Source organism: Dysidea avara, chromosome 7 (assembly GCF_963678975.1).
Source record: "Dysidea avara chromosome 7, odDysAvar1.4, whole genome shotgun sequence".
In the NCBI taxonomy this organism is placed as follows: Eukaryota; Metazoa; Porifera; class Demospongiae; order Dictyoceratida; family Dysideidae; genus Dysidea; species Dysidea avara.
The window spans coordinates 33743878-33766195 of NC_089278.1; the positions used below are offsets into that span (position 1 = coordinate 33743878).

General features: G+C 36.9%; 2 protein-coding genes across 2 annotated transcripts; one reads left to right on the top strand and one right to left on the bottom strand.

The window, feature by feature from the left end:
* Positions 1 to 58: 58 nt before the first annotated feature.
* LOC136261350 (phosphatidate cytidylyltransferase 2-like) lies at positions 59 to 10079 on the bottom strand. Its single transcript, XM_066055340.1, has 16 exons — positions 10045 to 10079; positions 9778 to 9900; positions 9499 to 9572; positions 9359 to 9455; positions 9063 to 9160; positions 8820 to 8889; positions 6474 to 6534; positions 6022 to 6080; positions 5273 to 5411; positions 4062 to 4093; positions 1795 to 1863; positions 1701 to 1739; positions 1553 to 1624; positions 1026 to 1157; positions 864 to 967; positions 59 to 262 (listed from the first exon to the last, which is right to left on the bottom strand). The coding sequence occupies exons 2-16, from the start codon at positions 9832 to 9834 to the stop codon at positions 151 to 153; spliced, it is 1215 nt and encodes a 404-aa protein (XP_065911412.1). The 5' UTR covers positions 9835 to 9900; positions 10045 to 10079; the 3' UTR covers positions 59 to 150.
* Positions 10021 to 22304, top strand: LOC136261347 (PAN2-PAN3 deadenylation complex subunit pan3-like). Its single transcript, XM_066055339.1, has 20 exons — positions 10021 to 10178; positions 10337 to 10468; positions 10533 to 10618; positions 10804 to 10856; positions 10990 to 11051; positions 11176 to 11309; positions 11586 to 11667; positions 11943 to 11990; positions 12067 to 12177; positions 12225 to 12279; positions 12507 to 12580; positions 12700 to 12790; positions 14495 to 14611; positions 17869 to 18079; positions 18468 to 18558; positions 18710 to 18849; positions 20012 to 20141; positions 20201 to 20265; positions 20883 to 21021; positions 21866 to 22304. Exons 2-20 carry the CDS (start codon positions 10346 to 10348, stop codon positions 22010 to 22012), a joined length of 1959 nt encoding a protein of 652 aa, XP_065911411.1. The 5' UTR covers positions 10021 to 10178; positions 10337 to 10345; the 3' UTR covers positions 22013 to 22304.
* Positions 22305 to 22318: the final 14 nt, after the last annotated feature.

Here is a 22318-nt window from a genome sequence, read left to right on the forward strand (position 1 = left end):
TAACTACGTAATCCTAAAATCTACGGACCCAAGAATACTAAATGCTGAATCATAGACCGAACATAATAAGAAAGTATAATGAAAATGTACGTAAATACCTATTATTTATTTAATGGTACGACTTATTTCAAAATACTATAACTACTATAACTAGAAAAGTCCCCTGGAGGTCAGGCTCTCATTCAACTTGTGCAACACTTCAACTTGTTGTTCCACCGTCAATGATAGTATCGACTTGATGACATGCTCTGGATTAAGTGTCCTAGAACAGACATGATGATAATAATAATGTCTCCTATAAGTTTTAAGAATAAAATAAAAGGGAAGTCCCCCCTTGGTATCTTAATCTCATTAGAGTGATTAAAAAATGTTAATAATATTGCTGTACAAAGATTTCAATATTTTAATATTAACTATTTCTGTGTGGGTGGTTTGCACTGTCCACTTCAATGACTAATTAGTGACCTAGGCACATTTTCATAGCAAACTATTTGTACTACAGATTTGACCCTGTAATGGTGTATTACAATGACCAACAGTAATCCCCTAGAATAATGTAGTCTGGTGCCCCCTGCCCCTTCGCATAAAGTAAGGGTCTGGTGAAATACAGATACTAAATCATTTCTAGCGCCCAGATTCGACGCTAGCCAATTAGTGCATGCCAATGACGTTCATACAGAAATCGCCTTGGCAACACAATGCTTTTGTTCGAATTGAAGTGCCATCATCTGACGTAACAAGCATTACGTGTGCTGTCTAATTGAATTCCTTTTGAAATGATTAGATATTTGTATTTCTCCAGACCCTTACTTTTTGCGAAGGGGCGGGCGGCGCCAAACTAAGAATAATGGTGGATGATTCACCTGCAGAAGCTGAAGTAGTAGATGTTAGCAAAAGCTGCCATCAACACTTGACAGTCAAACCGATCAACGATCCCTCCATGTCCTGGGATTAGATCACCAAAATCCTACACAATAAACAGAACAGGTAAGCACAATTATGAACACAATTATTTGTCTGCCTACTTTTATTCGAAATGCTCGTTTGAAGCCGGAAGCAAAGAAGCCACCAAAAGGAGCAATGATGGAAGCAAAGATAGCCAATGGGATTGAGTGCAGCACAGCTGGGTACATCGAAAACGTAGCTCCCTCACCGAACTATAGGTGATAAACAATGACTGCAGTTAGTGCATGAATACATGTTATCAATATGTATACATACATATGTACTGGATTGGCTTCAAGAAAACTTATATGTTCCAGTTCCAGTCCTCTACCAACTTCCTAATTCACAAGCCAATAAAGTACAATACCAGTAATCAGTTATGAAGTGTGTATGTAAACATTACCAGTGAGAGATTTCTCAATGGTGACTGGTACAAACTGTTTGTGCTGTGACAACAACCATCAGCTGGTGTAATAGGGTGGGAAAAAATGTGAAGAATTTTCAATATTACAGCTGTACATGTTACACCTGCACGTAGTTTTGTGTGTTGTGTGAATGTGTGTGTGGGCGTATATATATTATATTGCAAAATGTACTGATCACTAACTGGAATCTTAGGCAGATTATACTGCTTGTAACGGTACAAGGGATCACGTTCACATGGACCACTATTGGGATACTAGAGTGAAATAGACACACAGTGTCAACACAGTGATCAACTCACACATCTACACAATAAATTGTCCGCCACTTACACATACAAAATATTCCACGCTGGATAGAAAATATGCAAACTATAAGAGAAATCATCACATTGTAAATGTAAATTTTTGACCATTAATAACTTACCAACAAAGCAAATACCACAGTCCAGAAAAAAGCACCAATAAATCCCTCCCATGTTTTCTTGGGGGATAGCTACAGTGAGGAGACACAATCATATTACACTATAAATGATAATACAAATGGGATAGTTCAGTCAAGTGAATTTACGAACTAACAATTTCAACCAATAATACCACAAGTGTAATGAAAGCTACTGCATGACAGGAAATTTTGAAGGAAGGAAAAGATACAAATCTGACAAACCAGTTAAAATGATGAAGTGTGGATCATCAACTTTTTCTTTCCATCAAAGTTTCCTGTCATTTCGTAAAGGGAACACTATAATAAAAAGTGTTTAAACAAGGGAATCATCACTGACGTAGCCAGACTTTTTGCCATGACTGGGCACTGGGTGGGCTAGCCATTCAGCTACGCAACATCTTCAGTGACATCAATACAAACACTCTACAAATGTGTTATGTATCAATACATATACACTTCACCTACACTACTGTAGGTGAAGTAACCTAACTCGATGTGAATGCTAGCTAGCTAGCTTTTGGCCTTGTTAATAAATACATACATCTGCATGTATCTTAATACCAAGAGTGAATAATAGAGGGAGGCTACTAGTAAATTAAAGCATGAGGTATTTATTGTGTTCAATAATGTAATTACTATGCAATGGCCACTGGAGTTGTTAGCCTACAAACAAAAAAGGAACATTTGCTGACTGAACAAGGGCTATATGCCATGTGAACTATCACCACGCAGTGTCCAGAGTAGTGTCCAGAGTAGTAAACAGGTACTAATGTCTCTAGGCTGCCTCACCTCTATTCTCTGATCTGAGTTTTGACCATGCTGATAGCTACATAAAACCCCACTACTGAAAGATCTAGAGTTAACGCCAATCCTTTGTTCTTCATTCTTTGTCATGATGCTGCTGGGTTTTTTTTTTTGCAATCACACGATCTAGCTTCTATTCATTGACTACTACTATTTGCACTACAATTGAGTTTACTTGTGAAGAAAATCCCTTGGAAAAATGGAAAACTGTCCATTGACTAACCAGAAAGAAAAGCATTGGCAAAAATGACATGGTTAGTAAGTTGTACTTGTATCATGGACATTACAGTTGAGTAACTCTATCAGTGGATTTAGCCCACAACTCTAATTACTCTGGGTAGCTAATGGTGGGGCAAAGAAGTCTGATGCCTGGGCAATGCCTGGATCTGGCAATGCCTGGATCTGGCTACACTACTGACCTGAAGTACACAAGTTAGTCCAGTAAAATGGATAGGGAATAAATTAGTACTACAGGCGATGACCCTCCTTTAATGATCCTACTACATGTACAGTAGCTTGTAAACTTCCTAATATACTATTTGTCAAAATTCAACATTAGCAAACTCCTATAATAATGCATCAAAGGAAAGAATAGTGAGCGTATGAGGATACAACTGTATGATAAAGTGCACACTCTATACTAAATAGACTGTATTCCAAATGACATCACAATGGCTGTGGCTATTTGGGATATTCTAACAAGTTCAAGTGAGAGTTCCAATGGGCTTAATAAGATTCAAATCACTATTCAATCCTGGAAGAAGATATTGACCTAACGCTAACAGGCACAGTTAAGGGTATAAATCTATTCTCAAATACCGGGTTAGAATTTTTCAGCTGGTTTTCAAAGTTTAGAAGAAATACTATTGTTTCTTTGCTGCAATAACCAAACCTGGTAGTTCCACCTCGATATCTTGTTTGGTAGCTCTATATCAATCTTCGAAATCTCAATCACCATTGGTGATAATACTCTAAAATGTCCCCCAAATAGAAAATTCATGTGACGTCATTTGGAATACGGTCTATACACTTGGAGGATGATACGTGAAGCTGTCAACACTTGAAGCCATTGATGTGCTATCCAAATCAATGCCTTGAATTAATAGCAAAAAACAAATTAGAACAAAGGAGGACAAAGGTAAGTTGGATGATGCATGCATCGTACATCCTGCAGTACACCGAAAGGGGTTAAACAGTAAAAACTCAAACCCATAGCATTAGGCATTATCTTGTCTGGAGGCAGCAGTCAGCTAGCAGAAAATTCCATCAGTGTATATAAAAAAATATGAAGCGACTCATTGAAGTGCTTTGGTTATGCCTGAGGCTGGCCTCTGATCAATCTTTTTCATGGGATAGAGCAACCCTTTATAAATCCTACCAATACAGTATGATATGTCATGTAGATTTTGACTAAAATACACTCTAAATTCCACACACTAAACTACCTTGATCAGTGGAGTCTTCCCAAAGAAGAAACCTATAGTAATACAACAACCATTATAAAATTGAGAGTCTATGCACAAGTGCACCCAATAGTTGGGAAGATGGTCCTTGCTACCTAGCAACACTGGCTACCTCATATACATGTATTCACTGTTGGCACCACAACACCTTTTATAAGATGTAAATTGATGCCCCAGGGTGGAAGTGTTAGGAAACTAACAGTACCAGGCTAAACACCAGGTGCAGTAGACATTATTATCCAGACACATATGAGGTGCTGTATACATGACCAGCATGCTTCATATTAAAATACAATATCAACAGTGACCTAGCGGGTAAACTTTAGGCATGTGGGCTAGTCAGTAAAATCAACAGTAAACAATAATAACTAGACATGGTCAGTATTTGTTGCTTACACGAAATCGTAACTAGTCTTTGTTCACCATTAAAAATTTTTATGCATATATTGTTCAGCCAAGTATTCAACAGTTATGTGCTGCCACACCTTCAAGGATTTGCTTGCAGTGCCATAGCTCTTACAGTAGCCATCTCCAGTTTTAATACTATTGTGTTTTCACTTAGTGTAGTGGCCAAATTAGGCTAAATATTCTGCTTGCCAAATTTTCTGTACAGTACTTTATGCAATCATTAATATGTCATTTGATAATATTATTTTACTCTTGGTAAAGAGTTTTCCTCAATAATAAATCATAGAGCAGTATAAAAACTTTAATTCAAAATTTTAAATGTAATGTGTACACACATCAAATAAATCACTCAGTCAATAGTCTACACTGTACATCATGTAGATAAAATAATTTAGATAGCAGACCCACACAGCACAACTCTTCATGCATTCTACAGATATCATATTCACTTTGGTTATACACTGCAGCATTTATTACCTTAGTTCAAAAAAATTGATGTGGTAACTATTCAAACTTGACCAGTGCCTACTGCTTGAAATAATGAAGTTTAAGCTTTTGTTTTCAAAATCAATTGTGGGCACCACTCAAGCACAGCTACTATTGAAGGTGCTCCATTTAACAAAGGAAATACAGTATTTGAAAAAGCCAAGCTTTAAAATTCTATGCATTCAGCTTGTACACAAAAATACGTAGTGTACAAATATGTGGTCGTGCACACTCGTACAATACAAGCTTGTCTGAAAAGGTTGAACACAACACACACCCACACTACAATATCACCATACCAGATACATAGGCCATGATGTCATTACAGATCACTAAGGAGACTGGCATAAGGAACCAGTACACACCCTCATAGACGTTCTGAATGATCAGGTGACTAACTGAGACGAACATGAGTAGTGTGATGTGTGTCCAGGCTAGCTGTAAATGAATTGGCATATTCATTAAGGTATAGATTTGCCCTGTATTCACTAGCACATACATAGTATGAAGTTTCAAATATAAAATGATGACGTTTTTGCTTATGTCTACTGCATCATAAATAAACGCACATGATACTTACCCCTGTATAGTAGACATGTTGTGGAAATTAAATGCCTACTGAAACTCTGTGTGTGTGTGTGTGTTTGTGTGTATTAAGGACACCTTGGGACTGACCAAAAATGTCCTGACTATCAAGGTGTCCTGGTCAGTTTGCATGCTAAGGAATAATTAGCAAGTGTCCAGATTACATAAGTGCCTCACTGCCAAGTCCTGACTCACAGTTACCCTGGGGCTACAAGAAATATTCAAACACTTAGAAGTTTAATTGATTTAAATTTTGAGCAAAAAATTAATTAAAACTAGTGTATATTTTTCGTGTAGTTTTTAAAAAAACACTTTCAACCTACGTATGCAAGCTGTTGCTGACACAGTCCATATTTCCTGTGCACACAGTTGCACACAATAATAATAATCCACACAAACAATGTTAATACATACACATACTGTGTACATACATAAACATAGCACATAAACACACACACATTACCAAGGAGAACTGGACTCGATAGTAATCTCTTTTTAATGTCAGCACAAAGAATACAAAACCTAAATGACAATGAAAACACATGTAGGTGTTTGTACAAAAATACTATTACAATGTGTTGCACTTGTATCAGTTATGTCTTAGTTTCAATTAACACTCCAGGCACAACAATAACCTTATAACATTGTACATTCCAGTGGAAAGTCTTATAACACATTAACACTTCTATTCACAATTATTTTCATCCGTGAAGACATGTTGTGAAGACATGTTGTGGTAATTAAATGCCTACTGAAACTCTGTGTGTGTGTGTGTGTGTGTGTGTGTGTGTGTGTGTGTGTGTGTGTGTGTGTGTGTGTGTGTGTGTGTGTGTGTGTGTGTGTGTGTGTGTGTGTGTGTGTGTGTGTGTGTGTGTGTGTGTGTGTGATGTACAGATACGTACTGTAGTACATTACCAGTAACATAGAGTAGAAAACTGATCATTTTGTGATAATGTGCTGCAGTGTACAAGTGCTCCTATAACAATAACAAAACACACAGAAGGTTACAGTAGCATTTAAATTACAGCGGGTGCACATGTTAAGTAGTGATGTGCGATATATCGAAAAAATATCGATTTTGCGATTATTTTGCCGATATCATTATCGTATCGATTTTCGATACTGCTTTAGCAGATTTCGATATTTATCAAAAAGGTAATAATTTGCGAAATATCGAAGAATATTTCGATAAATCTACAGCATTTAGTGTGTGATTGTGCAATCACGCTAGAACTGAAGGTTGGTTCTGTACTATCTAGCCACTTTAAAAACTTGTCTGCCAGTTTTCTAGGCTTATTATTAGTTTTATGCAATGGTTTGTGTGCAAATTGTATTTTGAGCATATTTATAAATATCGACCGCCCACGCAATTACACCACCCACACAATTAAAAATTATCAAAAATTGTATCGAAATTTCGATATTTACCCCAATATCGTATCGATATAATATCGAAATAAAAATCCTGATATCGCACACCACTAATGTTAAGTTGGTATGTGTTCATGTGTGCACATGCACTTTTGTGGGTCTTCTAAGGCAACAGAACACCATTGGCGCCACCATGGAACTCTATTTCAAAATTCATCTATCAACTATGTTCCATCCTCTTTCATTTTACCTAACTAAATGTATCAAATTGCTAGCACTGTTGAACAGAAGACTGTTACAACTACTTTTGGTATAGGCCCAGAAGATAATAAAGAGACCTACTGACCTAATAAAAATGTTCAAGTCTCAGTGATGGTTGTACATGTGTAAGTCTCAACAGGTTCACGGTGGATGCACACATGTGTGTGAAGTTGAAGAGTGTCCAGATGATAAGTAGGTACTGAGTTAATATATGGTATGCATTGTGGTAGAAGCTTAGGAGATACTCATTTTGTCATGAACACACTACACAGTATCATAAATTTTCTGTGTGAAGTTCAAAAAAATTTTTTTAAATAGCCTCCAGCAGTAATTTTGTAATAGAAAAACGAATCTATTGTTGTGGTTCAAGTAATAAATTATGCAGCTTCCAATCACTACACATAGGTATATATAGCCTCTAGCAATCTATTGTCTCTTTCTTGCCTCTTCAGTGTTGTAGCTGCCACTCCCTGTCTCCTCCCACACACAATCTGTCTTAACCAGCTACCATGTTTCGTTTTTTTTTGCATTGTAAAATAAGGTTTGTATGAAAATATTATAGAAATTATCCAAGACTAAACTGTGCCGATTATTGCTTTTAGTTAATACTGGGCTATTGTAAAGTGTACAACTAACACACAATAACCATCAAGAATATGACTAAACTACTGTAGTTACCAGTGCTGCAAAAGATCAAGATACCCTAATAGAGCAGTTGTATAAAATAGTTTTTGTTTAGTGTAATTACACAAAAATACTTTTGCATGAAAAATTTTATCACAAAATAATTGTACTACATAAGCTGCATAGGAGCTGATCATCAACATAATTATGGTATTTTTAAAATGTCCCTTCACCACATTCATGCAACTCAGTAGGTATCATCACAATAAAGCCACCACACACAAATAACATAAACATACAACACAATATAGATACTTATTGTACTTTGTGTGGGAAGACGAAAGTGCTGCCCGCCACGTGCTGTATTTTCCATATTGTACCGATTAGCTGCATAACTGTACTATATGAGTCATACAGTACAGTTGTGTGGCTAATTGGGCAGTACAGTACAGTTATGCAGCAAAGTTATGTAAGGAATGTTACAAAAACAACCCCGCTGGGACATCATGTGCATGACATTGTATATTACTAAAACTAGCTAAACTAATCCTACTAGTTGGTTCTATGACTAGAAATAGAGTACATGAACACTTACTGATAGCCTGGCATGGAAAATTGAAGTGGCATAAAATGTATTTGTAGTCGTAGAACGATTTGGTAGGATTGTTAGTTTAGCTAGTTTTAGCATTTGACAGTGTCATGCACATGATGCATCATGCCATCTGTGTGGGGTTGTTGAGCTTACTGATGGTCTGATCACTGAAAATTGAACCGATTCTAGTACCAAGAAAATTGCTCCGAGCAAAACAACCAGGAAGTACAACAAAACACTTAAAGCACCACCTATATGCTTATGTGTATGAAAAATACAGCACTCAGGGGGTGTCTCGAGGCAAATGCAAGCTTAACCTCGTGCTGTATTAGCTTCTCGACACACACCCTCGTGTTGTATTTTCCATACACACACGCAGCAGTGCTATATCTATAACATACAATATAACTGACCTTATAATCAGGATAATAATAAAACATATTTGTTCCCAGAGAATAGTAGTTGGCGACCAACAGCAAATACCTGTGAACAATAATACTAGGATCCTGCATGTGTCAATAACTTAACTATGATACCTTGTCCTATATAAAGAGTAAAGACCCATTACTTTTATTAAAATGTACAAATGAAATACAAGCCTAAGCCTTAGAATTAGTATACATGCATACCACGTCCTAAAATTACCACACACTGACCAGTTCAACACTCGATATAGTGGCAGGTTATATTCTCGATACTTCATTAGTCCAATAGAAATAATCTCATGAAAACACTTGACCTGAACTGTTATAACCTGAGTGATGACAAATAAATGTTTTACACGCAAACTGATTAAAATGTACTCGCAACATGAAGCAGGGATGCAGACTTACACAGACAGACACATATGCTACACTAGACACACGCACACAACCCAACATGATGAAGTAGGCATATACACAAACCAACCATGCAGACATTTTAAACATTATGACCTAACAACACAACTTACCAAGAGTGTAAGAAACAAAGGACCCATTAGAACGATCATCACAAATACAGCAATCATCACAAACGCAAACACTCCACGTATCCACCAGTTCTTCCACCTACCCACAACAAATAAATCTTCAGTTCACTAGAGGAACATACCGTGGATCCATCCCAGCAAATATTCCGGCTGTACCAGCAGAATTTTTCACACTAGAAGTGCTCTCCATTTGTGACTAGACGGTGACAATGTACACAGTATAATACACCATCACATGCTGCAAGGAACCTGACATGATTATTCTATACAGCGCGCCTTAGTGATCCTTGACGATGAGCATTTAACGACAAATGTACACAACCACAAAAAAAAAAGGTGCGCTCTGGACCTTGGCGCTGGATTTGACCTTCACTAAACCGTGCGTTACAACAAACTCATACCTCCCCTCTTTGTCTGAGACCAGCTGGTGTATTTTCACTGTCAGCAGGAGAAGACATAATCCAGCGTGGTCGCTTTGGAGGTGTTAGCTACCTCGACCTTCCATTCATTAATATCCGGACTTCCTGTGCATTTACGGAATTATCCAGTAATTTTTACAAATATGAAATCTTAATATTTGGTAGTTTTCATACGTTTATTATCATTTACGTCTTTATGTAATAATTTGTATAAGCTAAATTGTGACACCAGCTCGATAGTTAACGTACTTGTTTGCGGCTTACAACCAGGACGTTTACATGTATAAATATAACATTAGGCGTGTAATGTAGTTGAGTAGCGGTGCAGCGGCAGCAGAAATGAAGCGTTCATTGACGCATAAAAGATAGTAACAGACAGCAAGGTTTGTTTGTGGACATGTTAAGCACACGTATAATCTTGTAGCAACTTTTAAACACAATTCTATTAAATGCGCTCCGTGCCCATAGTAACCCTAACTTTTGGTGTGAAGAATTGTTGTATGTATGTATATGTGTATTCACCATGTTGCTGTATACTCAGGTAACTGGCATGAGCAAAGTGAAGAAACAAATTCCTTGTCGCCACTATGCTGCAAGTGGGTGTTGTTTTTATGGGGATCAGTGCCAGTTTATGCATATGCAACTGAACACCACACCTTTCCACAATGATATGGTATGTGTGTGGTTTGTCTTCTAACGTATTGCTGTGTCCAGTGTGTTAAGGGTCATTCTTGTAGCCTCCACCGATGACTAATGATAGTCAACCACCAGCTCCTCCACAACCACAACAATTCTCTCATGCTGCGTCATTCACTGGTCTGAAGTGAGTAGCTGCTTCTAGTGTGCTGTGATTGGTATTATGTAATTTGTCCATGTTTATATTGTAAGTAGTATGTACATGAATGGATAACAACAATTCTCATGTATTCAATTGTGCTAGTTATATAACATTTGTTGCACCTTATTTATTTAATAAATAAAGTGTTTATTGCTTTTTTACTTGTGAAGTTTTACTGCTGGACGAGGTGTTCCCAGGCTTCCACCTTCCAATCCACTACGAGGTGTGTTTCTATGTGTATATACATGTACCACATACACCTACCACCATGGGTCTTCTAGAAAGTTTCGTACCACATACCAAGCACTACATTTATATATACAAATGCTTGGTATTGAGATTTTCTTTCTGACCAGTGGGAGTTGCCTCACGAGGCCTTCCAGCGATGATGAATAATTTGTCACTGCGACCAAAACAGGTTCAAAAATTTGTAATTGTGTACATGTATGATATACGCAGTGTATTTGGTTAGATGTGTAATGTGATTGTATCTGTATATTGTGCATTAATCTGAGGTATTTGTTCCACACATGTTATTCAAGCCAATGCCAGTCACAGCTACAGCAGCTGCGGTCACTCCCATCCCAGGGGCAGCTAGTATTGTGGTACGTCCTAGTTTTCCCATACATGCCCAGCAGAGACCTCCACCAATAGAACCTGTTCACCTGTATGGAAAGTATGTACTTACATTGTATGCATTGTATAATAATAATAGACCAACATACGAACGTATATATTATGTAGGGCTCTATCAAATATTTGGATTACTATTTGAGTAACTATCATTTTGTAACCAATTATACGTATATTGTTTGCTACAATTTTGCTCATTTTCTTGTGGGTGTAATATCTATGGTATAGAATTTGTAATACTAAGCTTTTTTTGGTTAATTCACACATCCATATACCTCAGCACATGTGATTTTCGTCACGCCGTTTGCTTGTCTGTTAGGAAGCTACCCACTCAACCGGTGATGATGGGGCCTAGGATGAGAATGAGGGCTCCCAATCTACCTCCAGCTACCAGTACAAAAGTCAGTTTAAAACTCAACACTATAACTAACATGATTTAATACTATTGTAAGGTGATGTGTTGATTGTATGTACGTATGTACACATGGCTGTTCAATTATTGTCTTGGATATTATTAGCAGTTAGTTAGAATGCTTAAACCACACATAGCATTTATGCACCTGTATTATAAAGAAACACATGAATTGTATGCACAAATACATACACCTACATACTGCAAATGCACGTATACATCTATACTGCATATGTATGGTAGTACATCAAATATCTAATGCAGATTGAATCAGTTGGAGGAACAACATATTTCTATCAAACAGATCACCAGGTACACTGTACACACACATACATACATACACACGCACAGACACATACACTACATAATCACTTATTCCATCTTGTAGTTGCAATATCTACCCAGCCAGACTAGCTTCAACTACACTCCTACTCATGTGAACAGAGCTAAGCCTAATCACCATCACAACAATTTCTTCATCCATGAAGACCAAAAAGAAGTTGGGTCCAAAGTGTTGATTGATTAATGACATATTTGCTATTCTAGGAGCTGCTAAGGAGACAAATGTTAGCTGCAGCTCAACTGCCACCAGACAACAGCAGTAGGTCGTCATGCATGCCATATACGTATCTGGTTGTGCTATGTTGTACATATATTGCAATATACTATTGCATCAGTACAAGATCTGTGTAATAAATGAAGAGACTGAAGAGAATGCATCACTGTTGTAGGTATATATGGGGGGTTATTTAAACTGATTCTATTCATAGGCAATAGTCACAGTCTAGATATGTGTATATGTTTTATTGGGTATTTGTATATCAACAGCTGTACCAACAGAGGTGGAGTGTTATCATAGTCTGTTCCCATTGGAACCAGAATCTGCTGCCACTCCTGATAAGGTGTGTATCTGTGTGACTGTGTCTGCATCTGTATGTGTGTCAGTGTTGTACCTCTATGTGTAGAAGTGGCTATCAACTTACGTACATGATTATACTACTTACATCTCTTCACATTGCAGATAAATCAAAGTTTATTTGGTTATGTGTCAACTTGCTACAAGGCTGTGAATGCTAAGAGTAAATCCTTCTGTGTATTAAGAAGACTACACGGTAAGTATAATATGTGTCTGTATGTGTATACACAACTGAACCTACACCTATTTACATGGCCACCATTTCACTCCACAATAACAAACTCATTGGTGGTGTGTTCCGATGAGTATCTGCTTTCTGAACTTCACCTTTCCAATTACATGTTCATGAAGGAAATCAACCATACTGAGGTGTTAATTTTCTGCATCTACACTTTCCTTAGAAGAGTGTATGTAGATGCCACAAAACTAATTGAAGCACTTAAGTCACTGTAGGTGGAGTAGATACGTGTAGCTGTACTTAGAAACTATCGCTTGTCAGACAAGTGTCTGCACCTTATACTGAAAGCTGTGAGCTGCTGGAACTGGCCTGTGAGAGTGAACTAGGGCAGATCTCTACAGTTACGTAACTGCTTTAGATTTCTAGATTTGTACAACAGTACATGGTCTATAACTTGTAGCATGTAGCCAATCCTCCGCACATGCGCTTATAAGTAAAGATATAAATGATCACTTATGTTCAAGTTTGCCATCAGATTTCAATTGTCTTAAGTAGGATGTTCCACTGTGCCTGTAGGACAGTGTGGACATTCTAAGGAATGTACCATTTCTTCCCTAAATCCTACATTTCCATCCAATCAATCCTTTTGGTCCCATGTAGGACAGAGTGGACATCCTTATGACTGTCCCGTCATTACAACTTTGTCCGTCCTATTCTTTTGCTCCTGGGTGGACATCCTTAGGACTCTCTCATGTGTTCCCTTGTCCATCCAATCAATCTTTTTGGTCCCATATAGGACAGCATGGACATCCTAAGGACTGTCCCATATGTTCCATAGGGACTTATGACGGCAGACTTGGACATCTCTCTGAATGATGGTAGTTATTACAACATAGTTACAGTGTATGTGGATAAATCCCTACTTTGGCATTGAACAGACGGATACATGGGGATTTCCTACGTAGCTTCATTCTTATCTTTTGTTTCACTACATAAATTGCCACATCACAATACTCAAGACAGTCATATAAACATCAATACAATTCTTACTGTTATCAATACATCGTGTATTGCCATATATCAGGTGAATATTACATTCAGGGGTGGGTGTATATAGGCTGTGTTTGGTATTAAATTATTGAAATGTGAATACCAAGTTACAACCAGAGGAGGTCAGACGCACCTAAATGCCAGCTGAATATATTACCCTTAATTGCAGTGTTTTATTTGATATTTCATGTGACCCTCAATAGTCACAATATAAAACTGAAAAACGATGGGGTTCACTGGTCTATACCAAACCACAACTTATTAATTTCACCCTGAACTCAAGCGCTTTTACAAAAAAAAGTACATTAATTGCCTTGAAGTTTACGATCTGGATACTGTAGCTATAATGAATCCAACTTCACCAGACTTGTCACATGTGTATTATATAAATGGAACAATGATTGCATTATACTAAGATTGACGTATTGCCCTCCTCAAAAAATAAATTTGTTTTAGTGGCACCTAAAGTGTGTCCGACTTCCTACCAAACTATTGAGTTAGTGTTGCCATGGAGTTAGAAAAAGAAAAGATATGCTGTCTTTTGACATATACGTATACACTGCCTTGTATGATCACTGTTTGGGATAATGCATTGATACTTTCAAATCTTGTATCATCCAATCTCTAATGTTGTGTACTATTGAGAAAGTTCATACGTGTGTATATTGTCAGGATTCAAACTGTCAAGTGCTAAGGCAGTACAGGAGGTCCACCGATGGCGTAAAGTGTCTCATGTCAATGTGGTGGCTCTGTATGAAATGTTCACTACAAAGTTATTTGGTGATAATTGTAAGTTTATTTAGTATTTATACAATATAGATGCCCTAAAACATTAGTATAGCCATGTATGTATTCCTGTAGCACTTGTAAAATGTTACTTGATGAACTTATCCCTAAGACTTGTCCATTCGCAATGTAGCTACGATGTTATGTGCTACTGACCCATATTCAAAATTTTCAGGCATGTATTTAAAGTGAATCCAGTAACTGTACATGTACTTGGGTAATTTGTCACTTACCACTATATAGGCCTGAGCCTAACATGCTGGCATATTTTTTAGAATAATAGGTCACCAATTTCACGAGAATAAAATAGGATGGTTACAGGCATAATTTTAAAGTTATCGGACATAGAGCTGAGCAATAGTGCAACTATCACTATCACGATTTGATAGTAACTTTTATATCACGATAGTGATAGTATCACGATAGTACTACTAGTTATCAAAGACACTCAACTTCACGTAAATGACACACAAATAATCCAATTACCCACCACATATCTGCTTTTCTTACACTCCATTGGTAAAAATTGTTATGTATTACAGTTGTCATCTTTGTTGTGCATGCTCAACCAGACTTTCACAGTTTCTTTAACTTCAACACTATCATGTTTGCTGCTGTTATTCATGTTTGTGAGACATGTTTTGTATATCGCGATAGTATGATTGCATACTATCATTATCACGATTGTTACTCACTATCACGATAATCGATAGATCGCAACTATTGCTCAGCTCTAATCGGACATTCACAGGAATAATCAGTGAAAGTAAGGGGTGTGTCTATTCTTGATTAGCTAGTAGAAAGAGTTAAGTTACTAAGAATGATATATAGCTGACATTATTATACGAGTGCTGACTGAAAAGCCTCTAAAAGATCAATATACTCTAATAGGATGCTCAAATATTCTAATAGAGCAGTCAGATCATTTCATGTTAGCAATCTACAGCCAGCATCTGGGTTGTAACTGTGCTATTCTGAAACTTGTGCATCTTATACCAGTGTATCTCCCTCAAGTATTTGAACATATTGATATCATTATTATCTACCTAACTTAGCATGTAGCTATAGCTACAACTTTAATACACTAATAATATTATTGAAAACACTTGAATTATTACTGCAGATATTCTATAGCTAACTCTGTTGTAACTTTTTATAGCTAGAAAAAATACTTCATTTTATGGCTATCGATTATTTCTGGCAAAATTACTTTTAGCGGCATCTTGAAAACTAAGTGACTAGCCACAGAAACTAAATGAGCATTATTTTGGAATAATATACTAGATACAAGAATTAAAAAAAGAATAATAAGAGAAATTTTTGGGAACTTCTGGAAAGAATAATAGGTAAAATTTTGAGTATAATAGGCTCAGGCCTACTTACCATAAGCCGTTAACCTGTGGTACATGTATCGATTGTATTACATGCCCTCATAGTTTGTGACCGGATTTGCAAGAATCCCATATGTTAGCACAAGCTTAATTTTACTGTAGAATGCAATAAACATAATCAGTGAATTATTTACGAAATGGAAAAAAATGTAAATTTTTTATTACTTGTTTCACGATGAAGAAAGGGGATGACAGCAAAAACTATGGTAGCATCATGATCCCCAAAGCAAGAGGAGCTCGAAAATCTTTGTTTTATGTCAGTACTCTTAAGAAGAGAGAAGATATGAGCATTAGTTTGCCTTACATTGGACAAGCAGTTTGTTATTGTTTTCTCACGCCTTCACCTTAACCCTGGTTGTAGGAAAGGCCTGGAAGACAAAACTTACCCAGCAATGGATGCCAATGGTATAAGTTAGAACCAAGAACTTTTGAAGTTACAATGCTACAAAGTGGCAACAGCATAAAAATCAATTTGTACAGTCACAGTACTGAAAATAAACTATAGGTGCTTAAATAAATGGTCATAACTTTCGAATACAGTCCTCCACCAAGTTGCAGAGCTTAAACTTTAGTTAGCCATTCCTTTGGCTATCTGGATAAAGAAAATGTAATAAAATGGAATTAGAAATAGTGATGTACAATATATCGATAATATCGTGTATTGTGATAAATTTCTATATCTTGAGTAAAAATAGACTATTTTATATCGTGGTATTATCGTGACACATAATGCTGTGGTACTTTTACACAAAGTTTACTAGAAAATGATGTTCAAGACAGTATTGTAAAACTTATTTTCTTTAATAGAGACTTCCAGTAGGTTAGGTAGTGCTATATTGGTACTTTCTATGTGTTATAGCATTGCTGCGAGTGCTATATGAAAAATAAAGCACGAGGCGTGCAGCCGAAATGCTAATAAAGGACGAGGTGAAGCTGAGTGCTTTATTAGCATCGAGGCCAAGCGCCGAGTGCTTTATTTTTCATATAGCATGAGCAAGGCAATGCTTTAAATGATTTCTAGTCGTGTAGCTTCACCATACACTAGGACTTGAAATTAACACGTGTTGCATGAATTATTAACAGCCTGAATGCACACAAACTAGTTTAACAAAGTAACTCATGCGTAGTTCACCATAGTTTGGCATAGTAGACATTCATCTCGTATTTTGGCAGGTTTTGGTCACAACCCACAATCGATTCTGTTGTGACACATGGTGAAGTATTTCCATGACATCTCCAGGACTTGTCCATTTACATTAACAAATGTAACAGCAATGTTACCTTCTCCCACCCATCATTGAAGCACTTAGGTATGTCTATAAAAACAATCCAGTGGTAGAACTCGTATTGGCTGGAGTGTTTGATCACTCAGCGCAGCGAGGGCTATCAGCCTTTACCGGCTTGGGTGATTAGTAGTTCGTACTGGCGTGAGTGCTACGGGCTATTAGCCTACACTAAAGAACGTGGGCACAACTGTGCTTTATTAGTAAAATAAAGCACTCTTTGCGGTACAGTAAAGCACTCTTTGTGGGCAATAAAGCTCTGTTTGCCTTAAAGTGTACTTTATGAAATTTATTTGTCCTTTGATCTCGCCCACACAAAATTCTATAAATATGTATAAGTATTACATTTGTAATTTATTACCATGACTTTATGCTGCTTTATATATCGTGATAATTTATCATATCGTGATAAAAAATAATCGTGATAGGCGATATACAAATATTTTATATCGCACAACACTAATTAGAAAAATGCACTGACATATGTAGTTCTTGTAGATCAGGTACGTCACATTTGTTGTTTCCTTAATCTATAGAATTTCACTGTACACATACTGTGATCATTATTCTTTCTATATATTTCCAGCCCTAGTGTTAGTGTATGACTACCATGCTGGGGCAGATACTTTACTTTACAAACACTTCCATCCCTACAATCAGAAGCCATCACCATTATCCGAGTCACTTATCTGGCAGTACATTATCCAGTTATCATCTGCTCTGAGGACTGTACATCATAATGAGCTAGCTGTGAGGTGTATTGACATGTCCAAACTGTTAGTACTTGGATCTACCAGGTAATGTGCATAAGTACATATATGCACACACAACACAGCTGTTGGAAGCTATAAATGGCAGTCAAATGATGTCATGATCAGCTCTTTAGTACAATGTAGTGACTGTTCAATTAGAGTATATTTATGATTGTCCTATTAGCACTTATTGATCTATACTTTTCAACCAGCAAAAACAGCTGCCATGGTGCTTACACTGATGCTACACACACACAAAGCATGAGCAAAGCAAAACACGCTACACACACACATGCATACACAGGCGTGCACACATACACACACAACACACACATTCCTGCTTGAAAATTAGGATGATTATTTATGAAAATATTTACATCTAAGAGCCTGCTGTACAGTATGCATTACCTTACAGTATTCATTACTCCACTAGAGTATGGTTCAACTGTTGTGGACTGGTTGATGTTATCACTTATGATGTCACTCAACCTGAGGACCAGCCGCAGGCCATCAAACAAAAACAGGTACAACCATATTGTATACTTTTAATAGTAGTTGTGTTTGGAATAAATGTATGGTGGTTAACAGTACTTATGTTAGTGCATTAACTAGAGTATTTGAAGTGAGCAGTGTTGTTTTGGTTTGTATGACTGATTCCATTTTGATCACTTACAGCAAGCAGATCTAGTATCATTTGGCCAGCTGCTGTTGTGCCTGTGTTGTCAGTCACTGATGGCTACACAACCTGAGAACTTTGCTAAAAGTATTCAACATGTCAGCAGAATTTTTTCCCCCGATATGCTAAAGATAATACAGTAAGTGTACTATATGACAAGGAAAGGAACAGTATAAGAAAATGTCCGGTGTATGAAACTGTTTTTGTCTTTTGGGGTTTAAATTTGGCAGCAGAGGGACAATAAACACCGTGAAGCTGTTTCTTAAAAATATGATAGAGCATTTTTTCATATGTGAGCAAGTGTTAGACTGGGCAGTTTAGCAGCTATTTACTTAAGCCTGAAATTGTTTCCCGGAAAATGTGTGTGGACATTTCTATGCTTTTCTTTCTATGCCCATGTTAGTAACATGTTTTACACAAACATACAGTAGGCAATATTTGAGAAATGAAGCCAGTATTAGGGGGATTTGTTTTGTTATAAGATGGGTGAAACAATTAGTTTCTGAAGACATTGTTGTGCACTAAATATCATGAAATCATCACAGACCATGAACGTCATGGTTTCATTGAGAAAATTGATTCTGCAACAGGCTCCAAGCAATGTCACTACATTCCAGATCATGCTGTCCGGAAGGATTCACCAACAACTCACTCCACCCTGCATAGTGTACGACTATAGCTGCTAGCAATCCAAGGAGCAACCCAGCGTGAATGAATGTCTACACACTGGTGAACCTCAGCTGATTGACCTCTGCTCCGTCATTTTATACTTCCAGCTGCACCCGATTGTAGGTCTGAGTCAATATGCCAGCATAACAAAAAAGACATAGTAGGCTGGAGTGCTATGCCAGTGCAATGCTAGCATATTAGACCAGTGTATTATGGACACTACGGATGTGAAACAATCTCAAAACAGCGTAGTTATCCACCTTAGCTGCTAGGAATAGCAAATTTGCTATAGTTGAAAACCATCCACATGCATATGATAATGTAGAATAGCCTTGATGCTCTGTCTAGAGAGTTTGTGTAAGGAAATACAATAGACAAACTATAAAAACATTTGAGAGAATGTACTTTTGAGTATTATGCGTTTGTTGTGTTGAGCTATGCTTCCTTAGCAGCATAATTAATGAATTACAAAATACGAAGTACAATAACTACGTATTATTAAAAAAATATAACGTTAGCTAAAATGTTTAAACCTTATACTTTACAACAGATAGTATTAATTTGCCACCTGGTATTGTTAAAACTTATCATCTAGGGTCTGCTATACATTCATCATGTTTATTTTTCTGCAGATATCTACTGGGGTCACAAAATTCAATTCATAATATATCAGAGGTGATGCCTATGATTGGAGCAAGGTTCTACTCCAGTATAGAGTCATTGCAAATAAATATTGACAGCTTGGAGTCACAATTGAGTAGGGTATGTACTTGTATTGTATCAAATAAGTCAGTGATATCATTGTTGTTGTGTCATATAAGGAGTTGGAGAATGGAAGGTTATTCAGACTGATTACTAAACTGGGTGTGATTAACGAGAGACCAGAGTAAGAAATGTGTACTGAATACTGTATGAGCAGAAATTTTGGCATGGAATTAAAGTTGGCAGTTTCCGAATTAAGACCTTATTATTAAGGTAATTAGCAAGATACGCCGCTAGCTATAAATACTTTTCCTGTATGGGAATAGTCGGCACAAAATCTTTTCTATCAACGTACTAATCAAGCAATTCTATGATTGTCCGTAAAATATAGGTTAAGGCTTTCGCCAGAAGGAAGCAAAGATATGCACAGTGGAGGTCTTACAAGGTCAATGTTACCAATTACTTTATTTACTTTTTGGATGTCTGCTGCACTGACTATGGATTGAATAAATATCCATTCTCCATTTCACATGAAGGAGTTGCGGGCCAGCTGAGTATGTAGGTAACAAAGTAAGTGTCTATACATCTTTGTAAACAAGAAGTAATGTAGCTAGCTACACAATTTGTTACCTCTTGGGACTCCACATAAATTTCATCAAACCAAAAACAAATTGTTCAGCAAATGCCAACTATTCTGCTCACCAAAATTTCTGTTATATTATATTGCATCATTTGGCTGTCATGAATTTAGATGTATATTACCAGTCTGTATGTGTATGTACTATATCATTAATTTGTTAGATTTGGTTCTGATGTTAGTTGGAGTGAGACTGGTGATCGTTACTTGTTAAAGTTGTTCAGAGACTACCTGTTCCATCAGGTCACACCATCTGGTACTCCATGGATTGACCTAGCTCATGTGGTCCTCACACTAAACAAGGTTGTCACCATTGGAGATTTTAATTCAATTATGTGATCTTTAAATTAGTTTATGATCATGCATTAATGTAAACTCGGTCTTTCTCTTTCTCTGCTATGCTGTGTACCCATAGCAAAATGGTTAAGTTATAGAAGATATGATTTACAGTGACACCTCCTTAGCAATCTAAATTAAACATTCAAAAATGTGTCAATCTCAGCAGAAAATGTCAGTTGAAAGTATTCTTTATTACAGTAGACCCTCAGAACAAAAATGACTGTTCAGTTAGAGTATAGATACAATAACGCTTACCGGGATTGGAAATGGAAGTATCTACGTCATCATTTTTGTACAAAATCCCCAATGTTACGTCACAGCCTGTGATGTTATCCGTGTTTTGCCTTACTGCGTTGGTACAGATAACTCACTTTCTGTACGAATTTCACTTCAACTACTTCGCTACAAGGTTGTATTACACACTAATGGAGCCGTTAGACTGCAATACACTGAGGTAAAACGTTTCTGCTGGTTGTAAATTTTGTTTTTGCAACTGTATCAGTCGAAAGCGCAGGTCGGACTCGACGAAATTTTTGCTTGTATCTTTTTCACCAGTGAGTATTTAAACTCATGTCTCATGGCCATAACTAATAAGTAGTGCCTACTTTATCCAGTGAAACTGCTCTGCTTTGTAGTAAGATGTACCAAAAGTAACCGAAACACGGATCCCACGTGCACCCACTTCCGTTTCCAATCCCGGTAAGCATTGTTGTATCTATGGTTAGAGTATTTTGTCAGCTGTAGTCTTGTACGTTCTATTAGAGTAATTCTTTCTGATGTGTTATACTATTTGATATCATCCCCACAGCTTGATGCAGGTGTACAAGAAAAAGTGTGCCTATCATCTCGTGATGGTCAGACGGTACTTGTTGTGACCTATGCTGACCTCAAGGCTTGTGTTGAGTCTGCTTTTGCTGAGCTGTGCCACCATCAACAGCTGCAACAAATGCCTTAACCCCATCTCCCTCTCAAATAGCATGATTAGATTATATTTTATATTATGTATATATAATTAATTGTAAACTGTAATTCTAATTACAGGTTTAAATATATATTGTGAGAGCAGCCATAATACTGTACATTAAAAACTCTACTGTAATAGTATGTATAAATGGATTTTGTTTCTTTTGTAAATATATTTACCCTATTTGTTGTTGCATAAGCCATTAGTGTTTACATGTCAATGTGTTTTAGAAGAACAAATAATTTTATACCAAGTTGTTTATGAAAAAAATATTGTTGACGAAGACTTAGCATTACT

Coding starts and splice junctions, on each gene's coding strand:
- LOC136261350 (XM_066055340.1), bottom strand. CDS start 9,834: ATGTCTTCTCCTGCTGACAGTGAAAATACACCAGCTGGTCTCAGACAA. Junction 4,094..5,272: donor CATCATGGCCTATGTATCTG/GTATGGTGATAT, acceptor GTATTACTATAG/GTTTCTTCTTTGGGAAGACT. Junction 1,158..1,552: donor ATAATCTGCCTAAGATTCCA/GTTAGTGATCAG, acceptor TATCACCTATAG/TTCGGTGAGGGAGCTACGTT.
- LOC136261347 (XM_066055339.1), top strand. CDS start 10,346: ATGAGCAAAGTGAAGAAACAAATTCCTTGTCGCCACTATGCTGCAAGT. Junction 10,619..10,803: donor GCGTCATTCACTGGTCTGAA/GTGAGTAGCTGC, acceptor TTACTTGTGAAG/TTTTACTGCTGGACGAGGTG. Junction 12,581..12,699: donor CTGCTGCCACTCCTGATAAG/GTGTGTATCTGT, acceptor TTCACATTGCAG/ATAAATCAAAGTTTATTTGG.